Genomic DNA, 12,326 nt, shown 5'->3' on the forward strand with positions numbered 1-12,326 from the left:
TTTTGGGTCATTGTCATGCTGGAATACCCATCCACGACCCATTTTCAATGCCCTAGCTGGCTTCAATGCCCTGGCCCTGATGGTACATGGCACCGTCCATCGTCCCTTTGATGTGGTGCAGTTGTCCTGTCCCATTAGCAGAAAACACCTCCATGTTTGACGGTGGGGATGGCGTTCTTGGGGTCATAGGCAGCATTCCTCCTTCTGCAAACACCGCGAGTTCAGTTGATGCCAAAGAGCTTGATTTTGGTCTCATCTGACCACAACACTTTCACCCAGTTCTCCTCTGAATCATTCAGATGTTCATTGGCAAACTTCAGACAGGCCTGTACATGTGCTTTCTTGAGCAGGGGGACCTTGCGGGCACTGCAGGATTTCAGTCCTTCACGGCATAGTGTGTTATCAATTGTTTTCTTGGTGACTATGGTCCCAGCTGCCTTGAGAACATTGAACAGATCCTCCCGTGTAGTTCTGGGCTGATTCCTCACCGTTCTCATGATCATTGAAACGCCACGAGGTGAGATCTTGCATGGAGCCCCAGACTGAGGGAGATTGACAGTTATTTTGTGTTTCTTTCATTTGCGAATAATTGCACCAACTGTTGACACCTTCTCATCAAGCTGTTTGGCGATGGTCTTGTAGCCCATTCCAGCCTTGTGGAGGTCTACAATCTTGTCCCTGACATCCTTGGACAGCTCTTTGGTCTTGGCCATAGTGGAGAGTTTGGAATCTGAGTTATTGATTGCTTCTGTGGACAGGTGTCTTTTATACTGGTAAAAAAACTGAGATTATCTCAGTTTTAACCTGTATAAAAGACACCTGGGAGCCAGAAATCTTGCTGATTGATAGGGGATCAAATACTCATTTTAATACTTATAAGAGTGCTGTTCTCCAGATATCAGCATGATAACAAATATTGATACAACTTTAATAAAGTTAGTGCAAAGTGACCTGTTTTGCTCTATTCCGCCAAAGAAAATAGCTCCAAACAAAGATCACAGCTCTGTATTACGTCTCTGAGGCTGAGCAACACACTGGAAGGTGTTTCCTTATCGAATGAATCAGCTTTTTGAACGAATTGGTTGAATGAATGATTTAGTGACTCACTCATTAAAACAGTCAAATGCTTCATTCGTGAATAAATCAACCGTTTGAATGAATCGTTGAATCTTAATGACTCACTCATTAACAGTGGCTTGCTGCCACTTACTGGTAGTTTTAATTTCACATTTCAAGTATCTTTTCATGTTCTCTTCCGAGGGAACATCGAACTGCGTCCTCTAGCGGTCGCTATGGGGAACGCCTTCAGCGTGGCCGGTGTCATAAGCATACATCTAAACACGACAATAACATTGGCCGGCGACAGCCTATGTCATCATTACCTGTTACAGTTTAAAAGGGCGCCGGGAGAACACGTCATCCTCTTCTTCATCTTCAAGGGACAGTTTTGTTTGAAGCGTGCATTCCGGTAAGAACGATTATTCTTCTTTACCATGGCAAGCACTAGTAAGGTGTTTAAGAAGTGTGTGGGTCCGTGTCCTCGTTATTTGACACCTGATGACACACACGATCTTTGCATCTTTTGTTTGGGCGAAGAGCATGCACGCAATGTCCTCGAGGGGGCAATCTGAGTACATTGTGAGCGATTTCCAATAAAAAAGCTCTGCTCTCGTTTGTCTCTTTTTTCGAGGAAAGAGGAACAGCCATCAGTTCAGGACCTGCCGCTGCTGAGGCACGGAGGAAAATTAGCTCATGGGGATCGCAGGTGGACCTGGCTGATGAGTTGAAAAAGGGTCTCTCCCTTTCGCGCTCATCGGTCACGGACGAGAGTGAGCTGCTGGATGACGATACTATTTCTCTTACATCATCTGATCCAGCGGCTAGTGCTCAGCTGGCTCCAAGCCAGGAAGAACAGGAGATGTTAGATGAGGATGAAGAAATTTAAACTGAGTCCTCTCATTCCTCCTGCCCTGCGTTTGCGGAGTTGCTTGAGGTTATGGATCACGCCACGGCGAGGCTTGACTTGCCGTGGAAGCGGGCCAAGAAAGTGGCACCTCGAGGCCGCCTCGATGAGCGTTATGTTTCTGACCTTAGCCCTCCAGCTCAAGTGAGCCTTCCATTTCCTCCTGATCTCCATGTGGAGCTCGAGAAGGCTTGGAAAAATCAGTTTTCGTCCCGCATCCATAGGTTTCAGGATACTAGTTATGTTAATATTGAGGGGATGCGTGAGAACGGTTATGAGAAGATGCCCTCTATTGAAGAGACACTGGCCTGCTATCTCTCTTCAGGCTTATCAGGCTGACCTGTTGAAAGACCTGGATAAAGGTCAGGGTCTATCCCCTGATGAGGTGGCTGAGTTGCGTCGCACCACAGATCTTGCTCTCCGTGCCACTAAGCAGACCGCCACTGCCATTGGCAGATCCATGGCGGCCATGGTGGTTATGGAGAGGCATCTGTGGGTGAACCTGGCGAATATTGGGAAGGAAGAGGGGAGCTTTCTCCTTGATGCGCCGGTTTCCCCTTCTGAGCTTTTCGGCACTTCCGTCAAGACAGTGTTTGAGAAGTTTAAGAAGGCCAAGGTGCGATCGGCCGCCTTTAAGTCCTTCATTCCACAAAGGTCCAGTTCTGAGCCCGAACAACCAAGGGGTCCTGGCCCATCTAAATCTAAGGATTAGAGGTGGGCACAGAAGACTAGTGTCACGACTCGCACCCCTCCCCCACCTTCGGGTAGGGCTCAAAGGAGGCGTGTGTCAAAAGGTAACAGGCAAGATTTGAGGGAGGTGATCCAGACGAGGCGTTCTCAGCGCTCTCGTCCGGATAAGAGTAAAACCTGAGCCATCTACTCACCTCCCTCTGAGAGTATTAATATCTGTTATCATTTTCCTCCCCTTAATTCCCCTAAAGCCATCCACCTGACCGAGGTTAGGTAGGAGCACTTGCATTGCAGTCTCTCATGCTGGACCTATGATGTTTTGGTTAGTTTCTATGTCTCATAGAACTACCTTACTGATGGTCCGGACCCAAGCACTCTTCGGACTTCGCCTTCAGATTATATTATATATTAGAGTCATGTGCGAGAACCATGGTTGGTGAGTACGATCCATTTTATCTACTCTATTGCTAGTTTTATGTGAATTCACTAACTAGCTTTCTCCGCAGTGCTACTTGGACCTGTCCCGGTTTTTCTGACTTTGTTTTATGGTTAGGACTTCTGAGAGCACCTCCTCTGCTGAAGTCAGAACCTCTCGCTGTTGACTATTGGTGGTGATGGTCTCACCCGTCGGTATTGGATCCATGCTGGATGATAGCCCTACAACTTCGGCTTCATGCTTACTGGACCACGCAGCCAAGTCACTGGGCTTCTGCGAGAGCCTCCTTAGCCATCAGGTCCCCAGTAAAATGCTGCAACCTCAGGACCTGCGGGTTCTCCATTCAGGTTGAGCATTTTCTTTGGAGCATAATGCTTCGTGACATGCTCCCTGTTGTCCTGGCTGGGTGTCTGCTTTGAGAAGCTGCCCTGGCCAGGATGCGCTACTCATATCTCACCCCGAGGGGTCTCTTGAGATTTGAGTCATCCTCTCAACCATCATGCACGTTCTCTGAGCTAGAGCTCCTCTCGCTGAGGCGTCGAGTGGCTTAACACTCCTTAACTGTTCAATAGACGGTGAGGCCCATTGGACCTCCCTGTCAGACTGCCCTTATGGTCGAACCAGTGCGCGCCTCTGCAGAGTGGGCTTGAGTACACTGCTTTCCCTGAGGTACGAGTGAGATGTGTTTCTGCAGAAACCCTTCCTGTAAGCTTTGGCTCTGAGGAGCAGTAGCCCTGCATGCATCAATGGGTTATCGGGTCTGGTTTAATGGGACCCATGCTCTCTATAGAGATAGAAAGCATAAGACTGTGTTCAGCTGTATCAGTTGACGGTCTCTCATTGGGCCCTGCTAGACTGCCACTTCTAATCTAGCGCTGCTTTCTGGTCGAGCTGAGGAGTGCTCCCCTCACTGCGAGGGTTAGCTATGAGCCTATCACTCCCAGTTTGTGCTTTGAGGGCCCGCCTCAGCCTGAGAGCCAAGAGCGCTGCTCCATATGCAACAATACTGAGTTGTTAGACCCGTCCCTGTCGCCTCCTTGGTCAGTTGCCTCTATGCTGGGACCCTGTTGAAATATGTGATCCCTTTTTAAGCAGGATCCCATTTCTGATGTCCCATTTGCGGTCAATCTGCTCCCCGGACAGGGCCGTGCTCCCCTCACTGCAGAAGGGTCTTTTATGAGCTCGCCAGTCCTGGGCAGATTATGTGAGTCCTCCTCTCTACTTGAGAGCTAGGTATTTTGCCCCTGGGCTATTGATCGCTTCAGTCGAGCTGGGTTCCTCTCTATTTGCTAAGGGTCGAGCCCTCTGCTCTTTGAGCTCCGTGGCAGTGACATCAGGTAGTTTGGCCGCTTGCTGCCTCCCTGATAAGTTGCCCCTATTTGGTCGAGCCTAGCAGTGCTCCCCTCACCTTGGAGGGTTAACTTTGAGCATGCCGCTCCCAATTGAGCGTCTGAGGCCTTCTCTCATCAAGTCCTCCGCTCTTTGGAGCTCCATTGAGCAGCAGCCTTAGGTTGTTAGGCCTCTCCCTGCCTCCTTGTTAGGCTGCTCTCCTTCTTGGTTGAGCTTAGCAGTGCTCCCCTAACCCTAGAGGGTTACCTGTGAGCACGCCGCTCCCTTCAGGGCGTCTGAGTTTCCTCTCTGCCTGAGATTCGAGTTCTCCACCCCAGAGCTCTGTGAGTCAGCAACACCAGGTTGTTAGGTCTTTTCTGCCTCCCTGATATGTTGCTCTTGTGGTTGAGCTTATAGTGCTCCCCTCACTCTAGAGCAGTGGTTCCCAACCCTGGTCCTGGTGGCACCCCAACACTGCACATTTTGCATGTCTCCTTAATCAAACACACCTGATTCAGGTCATCAGCTCATTAGTAGAGACTCCAAGACCTGTAATTGGTGTGTCAGAGAAAGGAGACATGCAAAATGAGCAGTGTTGGGGTGCCTCCAGGACCAGAGTTGGGAACCACTGCTCTAGAGGGTTATCTATGAGCACACTGCTTCCAAGTCGAGCGTTGGTGTCCTCCTCTCAATCTGAGAGCTGGGTGCTATGCCCCTTCTAGTTATGTATGAGCACATGCTCCGGAGCCTGTTCTGTGCTGCTATGGTTGAGTTGGTGATGCTCCCCTCACATGGGGGGGTTTCTATGAGATACACCTTTTTCAATCCACATGCGCTCTGAGCACGCGGACTCCCGCTGAATTAAGTGACTGCTCCCTTGAGTGTGCCACAGTCACGCAGGGTACCTAGGCCTGTCAAAGTAACAGCCTCGGTTACCCATTAGGAACGGTGTTTCTAGAATCCATATTATGGTAAGTGCACACGCTGAGCTTCTGTGCACTTCCTAAAATCCACACTGTGGTAAGTGTGCACGCTAAACATCCTGCGCACTTTCTAAAATCCTGCATGGTATGGGTTACGCACTATCAGCCTCGTTCCCTTTCTCTGAGGTGGTTTAAGCCCCCCGTTTTCACCTTGTGCCCCACTCGACTTATGTATCCCTGGTGATACATTTCTGAGCAGGGTGTTTGCTAACAACGATCTATCGAGTCAGTTCCTTTGACCAAGCTCATTCAGAGCTGGTGGTAGCTCCCTGGGTGACAGGCCAGGGTCTGGTTTATTGTCCTAGATGCCTGGTCGTATTCCCTTAAAGGAATCTCTTTCTTCTGATTCCAAGCCTTTCGAGCTTTGCCCCGGGTTCAGGCTTTCCAGCCCAGCCCTTAACAGGAAAGTTTTATGGTATGCAGCTCAGGCTTTTGGGCGAAGGGGATAATGTCACTGACAGCCGTCAAGGCATCCTAGGGGCAACTCCCATGGCTTGGTAGAGTTGGCACTTAGTGCTCGGCATGCACTCCCCTCAGCATGGCGGAGTGGGTATACCGTTCCCCATAGGATCCCTAGAGGACGCAGTTCGAAGTTCCCATGAAAGGGTAAAGGAATCTCTTTCTTCTGATTCCAAGCCTTTCGAGCTTTGCCCCGGGTTCAGGCTTTCCAGCCCAGCCCTTAACAGGAAAGTTTTATGGTATGCAGCTCAGGCTTTTGGGCGAAGGGGATAATGTCACTGACAGCCGTCAAGGCATCCTAGGGGCAACTCCCATGGCTTGGTAGAGTTGGCCCTATAGGACTGACAGACTGCAACGGTTTGAGTTAAAAATCTCCATTTGTGTTCTACTGAAGAAACAAAGTCACCTACATCTTGGATGCCCTGGGGGTAAGCAGATAAACATCAAATTTTCATTTTTGGGTGAACTATCCCTTTAAACTACCTTATTATTTCAGTGTAATATCTGCTTAGTTACATGTGTAAATAAGATACATTTTAAACAACTATGGCAAAACGTTTTTGTCAGTGTCTTCCCATTAACAGGTTTTTTCTCTTCTCTCTGTGTGTAGAATTAATGGGGGCTTGTGTACGGACCATCTTCTTCTTTAGGCAGGCCTAAATGCTCTACTTCCGCGTGTGTTTGAATAAAGGGATTTGAAAAGAGCCTTCATTTGTTTGCATTGATGGGTGTTAGAAAGCACTCTAATTTGACAGCTCGAGACACTCTACTGCTCTCAGCACACAGTCAATTATGCTCTTATCTCTGACATTCACAGTCAGTCCTTTAATACACCTGTCTAAAACACAAAGACAGTTCAAATAGACTAAGCTTTTTAGAGGTAGGAGCAAACACAAGACAGACGCCCTGGTAATGACAAGTACAGGAGTCTCAAAAATGCAGACTGTGATAGATTTAAGTTTTACACAAATATATTTATATGATTCACCAGTTAAAAGCATACTACTCATGCTACATTTAAAAGGAAATATTTTATGCCAATCAGATGTTAATTTTTTTAAATTAACTTTGGAAAGAATTAGTTTCTTGTACTTCTTCAAAGTTAATATTAATTCTACAGTTTGTATTAAGCTGATATCATTCAAATGTGCAAAGGGTAAAAAAATTAAAATGGTTTATAACAATATACAGAGCACTCTGTACTGTAGTAATGGTCATTTTGACCACTAAGGCAATGACTATACTAATAAAAACCATAAGGAAGTATTCTCATTTATTAGATATGTTTAACTGTATTCAGTAGTTGGTATTCTCCTAATTTTCATTTTTGAGAAGACAATTATTTAACTGTGTGTATTAGCCTACTGTTAGTACATGTTGTACATAAGAGAAACAATATATGTTTTTATGAGATAAACAAAAAATTGGGAATGAACACTCACAATATAAGGTATTATGAAAGTGACCTTACTTTTGGGCCTCGGTTAAAATTGTTTTGGTTGTGCTTGCTCTGCTCCTCTGTACACAGATCCACACTTCAAAAATCTACCTGAAATAGTAGACCATACGGGTATTCTGGTATACTCTTCTGGTATATCTTTTCGACTTCTGGTATACTCTTTTCAACATACTATGCTTTGGGATACACTTATTTTAATCTCACAAACTACACTGAACAAAATTATAAACGCAACACTTTTGTTTTTGCCCCCATTTTTCATGAGCTGAACTCAAAGATCTAAGACTTTTTCTATGTACACAAAAGGCCTATTTCTCTCAAATATTGTTCACAGCTCAAATAAATATGCATGTGGATATGGCAAAAAAAAAAATAATATATATATATATATATATATATATATAATAATAATAATCATCTTTCAAAGTAAATGTAACTCCCTACGAATTAATGCAGCCTCCTCATCTGGATTCTGTATAAAAGGACATGCTGTTTTTGTCACTTTCAAAGTGTCTGCATGATGACAATATGTGCAATGAATGTACCTGCACTGCAAAAAATGCTTTTCTTTCTTAGTATTTTTGTCTTGTGTTTTTTTCCAGTCAACATATCTAAAGATTCTTAAATCAAGATGCATTTACTATACATAAGAAAAATGACATAAGGTATTTATTGTTTCCTGGGAGAAATTTGTATTTATTTATTAAGTGCATTTACTAATTTAAGAGATTTTTTTTCTTTTAAGTAAAATGCACTTAATTTAGACTCCAAAATACTCAGAAAAGCATTTTTGCTGCGTGAATGAACGAATGAATGAGGCTATTTAAACATTGCTTACCCTTTAAAAAGGAGTAGACTGAAAGAAATACTTTAAGGGTATAGTCTTTGGTATAAGTTAGGGTTAGGGAAAGTTTCCTCTCTTTCAGAAAGGGGCTTCTGCTTTCTAAGGTTTGACATAGCCTACCTCCCATTCAGTAACGGAAAACCCAGAGTTTCCCTCATTTCAGGGTTAACATATATATATATATATATATATATAGTCTACTTAACCTCCTCTCTGAAACGGGCCTCGGGACTTGTCACAGCACTTACATATTATTGATCTTTTGTTGGTTTGATTGCATCTATTGTTTTCATTTGTAAGTCGCTTGGGATAAAAGCGTCTGCTAAACGACTATGTAAATATTCAAATTCGGCTTGTGAAGATGGAGCGCACCACTACTTGCGTTATGTATAAGTATTATTAAATGAATTATTAAAATGCTTTGGGATGCATCCCAATCTAGCAATATAACGCTCCTGTAGGAGACGCTGTGTCACACTATGTGACTGTCAGTTTTCTACACAATCTCATTCAAGTAGTCACATAAGCAAAAGAACAATTGTCTCAGTCACAATGAGTGCGAGTAAATTCGATACATACATATAATGGTATTTATTTATTCCTGTTTATTTCGTGCATTGTGTAAATAAATAATCAATAATTTTTTTTTTTTGTACATGTCTGAGCTTGACCAGAGCATATTTCTGAATGTCTGTTCGATAGTTTTATAGAAATAGCCGACTTTCTAAAGTAACAACTAACCGCATATGGGTACTTTTTAAATTACAGAGCTCAAAAGCACTGCAAAGCAGGAATAGGCCTACATGTCTTTGTGTCCAGACTGGAGGTGGCACTGGATACTTTACTGGTGTCCGTCTTGTTGTGCCCCTCCTCCAGCTTTACAAGGCAGCGGGACACGCCGCAGGATTCGGCACAAAGTCCGAGTCACTCGCTGCACACATGAGAGGCGTCACAACAAGCCACCAGCGAGCGCGCGGCGGATACGACTTGGAACCCGCCCAAGAAAACTGAGAGAAAACGTGGATTTGACCGAGAAGTAACTATCATATTAAATCTTTACAAGCAGGGCGGTGATCCAAGACAGGTGTCAGAGCGCGTCAGTCATCTGCTAATAATTTGAGCGCTCTTGTATTGTGGTTGCTGCGCGACGACCGACGGCACCGTTCGCGAGCGAGTTTCTGTCCCAAGAACGCCAAATCTCAGTTGAATCACCCACTACTACAGTAACACCAGCTGTTATTCATGCTTCGTTTCCCGAGTCATACTACAAGAGGAAATTGCAACGTAAGTTTGCACAGCTTCTGCTTTGAAGTAGGTTGTAGCTGTAATTAATTTATAGGCACCACGTGAGTGGGATGAAACGACCATTAAGTGGGCACACCCGCTGGATATGATACCTAACACGCTCAGAAACCTCCGCCAGAGCATCGGACCTCTTTGACTCTTGGTACAGCGCCTGGGACTGGCGTTTAAATCGCACTGAATGACTGTAGCACTGGAGGTGGCACTGGACACTTGCTGGTGTCCGTCTTGTTGGGCCCCTCCTCCAGCTTCAGCGGGACACGCCGCAGGACTCAGCACAAAGTCCGAGTCACTCGCTGCACACACGAGGAGCGTCACAACAAGCACCCGGCGACCTGGAACCCGCCCAAGAAAACCGAGAGAAAACGTGGATTTTATCGAGAAAAACTATCGTATTAAATCTTTACAAGCAGGGCGGTGATCCAAGACAGGTGTCGGAGCGTGTCGCAGTCATCTGATAATAATTTGTGCGCTCTTGTATTGTGGTTACAGCGCGACGACCGAGTTTCTGTCCCAAGAAACGCAAATCTCTGTTGCAATAACACTAGCCGTTATTCACGCTTCGTTTACCGAGTCATACCACAAGAGGAAATTGCAGCGTAAGTTTGCACAGCTTCTGCTTTGAAGTAGGTTGTAGCTGTAATTAATTTATAGGCACCACGTGAGTGGGATGAAACGACAATTAAGTGGGCACACCCGCTGGATATGATACCTAACACGCTCAGAAACCTCCGCCAGAGCATCGGACCTCTTTGACTCTTGGTACAGCGCCTGGGACTGGCGTTTAAATCGCACTGAATGACTGTAGCACGGAAGAGCCGTGCGCTTCTGCAGAAAGGACACACAACTAGACGAGACCCCAGAATGATGTTGTTTTTAATCTGAGTGCATTGGACTTTTTGTGTTTTTAGTTGCGGATAGTTATATTTTAACCTGTTTGGTTAAACTTTTGTTGAGTTTTAGCTGTTCTCACTGTTCCCGATGATGAGAATGATGGCAGTATTATGGGATGACCCGTTCAGGTTGCTCTGGAGACGGACTGTAATTTATTCTCTTCTGGTGCTCTCGATGAGTGGAGCGTGCACCTTTGGAGATGAAACCTTTAATGGAGAGGTAATTATTTCAAAAGATCAGTGCAGTGCACATTTTTGTATCACAAATTGATCATATTATAGAATTCATACTATTTAAAGTTAGGTGAGAACATGTTTTGGCCACTACATTTGGGCACCAATTTGATGGCTTTATAATATATATATATATATATATATATATATATAGGGAGAGAGAGATACATTATATTAGTGGGGCTGTTCAACTGTGTATGCATAAATATTTTTGCTTTGATGTTGATTTTAATGCTCTTTCTCTCTATTGAATGTGTTTGATACAAGTGCCATCCATATAGGCTATTTGGTCTATTTCTCATTTAGGTTTAATGCACTGTGCATATTTTTTCTAGAGCAGAGTCTGAGGTCTGGTTTTTATATGACAGCTGATTTAAGCTGAATGCTTGTAACTCAGCATGTGAATGGCGGTGATATCAGGGAGCAAATTAGAAAGTTGTTATTTAGCTTGTAACTAAGATTTTTGAAACACCAAAGTTCTTGCCTCTTCTTGTAGCCCAACTTTGGGATGTTTTTTAGTTTGAAGTGGTAGGAGGTATGAAGAATTTGTAGTCTGTGTGGTTTGAGATTTGTTGTATAACCCATGTATGCAGTGCTGCAGTGGCCCAAACCCTGTCATTGGTGGTCTGGCACTCAGCAAAGAGACTGACAGAAGCCAAAGATCTAAACTCTCTCTCTGAATTGATTAATTTACTCATCAGTTTCACAAATCTGGCAGGGAGCCTCGGTTTGATCCTTTCCGGTATCTGTTGCCTTCTTAATCTTTTACATCAGTCCTGACCCAGATTAACCTGGAATAAAATGAACAATAACTAGATGTGCTCCTCTGAGCTGGATATAACACTGACCACAAAATGGGCAGTTGTAACCTGCAGTTCCCACACACCTGGCTATCACATCGGCTATACTATCGCCCACCAACTTTTGTAATACAGCCAACTTTTGCTGTGATGGCCATGAGAGTTTTTTTCTCACACAACTGAAACACTCTCCTTCCATTATGTTTAACCTCTTAAGACCCGAGAAAAGATTTTTAGGAAAAAAATATTTTTTTTCATGTCTTTACATTGTTTAGAGCATTAAAAAATGTAAAAAAACAAATGATATTTCATTCATAAGTTATGCTATGTCCTCGGTAGAGGACATCGGGACTCAATTTAAAAAAAATAAATAAAAAGACATGAATGAACATGCATAGGCAAAAATAATAGATTTTTTAAATCACCAATAGATTTTTAGTTTTCAGGATTTTTTTTTTTACCAAACTTTGTATAAAGATGATTCTCAACTATGTTATAACAGAAGGGTCCTTAACGTAACTGATGATATTCTTAGTACTAAACGACTTGTCACTAGCTGACTGGTTCACGTTGTATACGCAGCCAATGAGCTTGCTGTTTTACATTTAAATGGCTGATTAGCATTCATTTGAGCATTGCAGCGCGCTTTCAGAGTTCCTCTGAAACCCTCCACCCAGATCTATACCGCCAAGACCAACTACATTAACATTGTTATATCCATTACCATGCTAAAAGCTTCATAGAGTTCTCATGATAGAAATACTTTTATGGTATCAATATGCACGAGGGCTGTGCGATATGACGATATATATCGGATGGACGAAATAAAAAGTATATCGTTTCATATTATGCTCTATCATTTATTTCGTGGTGTCACAAAATACATTGTTTACGGTAATATGTTTTCATCATTTGGATGACTGCGATCTTAGAC

General features: G+C 44.0%; 1 protein-coding gene across 1 annotated transcript in view; it reads left to right on the forward strand.

Moving 5' to 3' along the window:
- The first annotated feature begins 9,089 nt into the window (after positions 1-9,089).
- Positions 9,090-12,326, forward strand: part of LOC107686817 (matrix metalloproteinase-15-like) — a 48,002-nt gene continuing 44,765 nt past the window's right edge. Inside the window, exons 1-2 of the mRNA XM_016483944.1 lie at positions 9,090-9,664; positions 10,282-10,578. Coding sequence (XP_016339430.1) covers positions 10,447-10,578 — 132 coding nt within the window. The 5' untranslated portion in view covers positions 9,090-9,664; positions 10,282-10,446. The remainder of the gene's footprint in view (positions 9,665-10,281; positions 10,579-12,326) is intronic.

The sequence above is a fragment of the Sinocyclocheilus anshuiensis genome, unplaced genomic scaffold (assembly GCF_001515605.1).
Source record: "Sinocyclocheilus anshuiensis isolate Anshui unplaced genomic scaffold, SAMN03320099.WGS_v1.1 scaffold773, whole genome shotgun sequence".
NCBI classification, from domain to species: Eukaryota; Metazoa; Chordata; class Actinopteri; order Cypriniformes; family Cyprinidae; genus Sinocyclocheilus; species Sinocyclocheilus anshuiensis.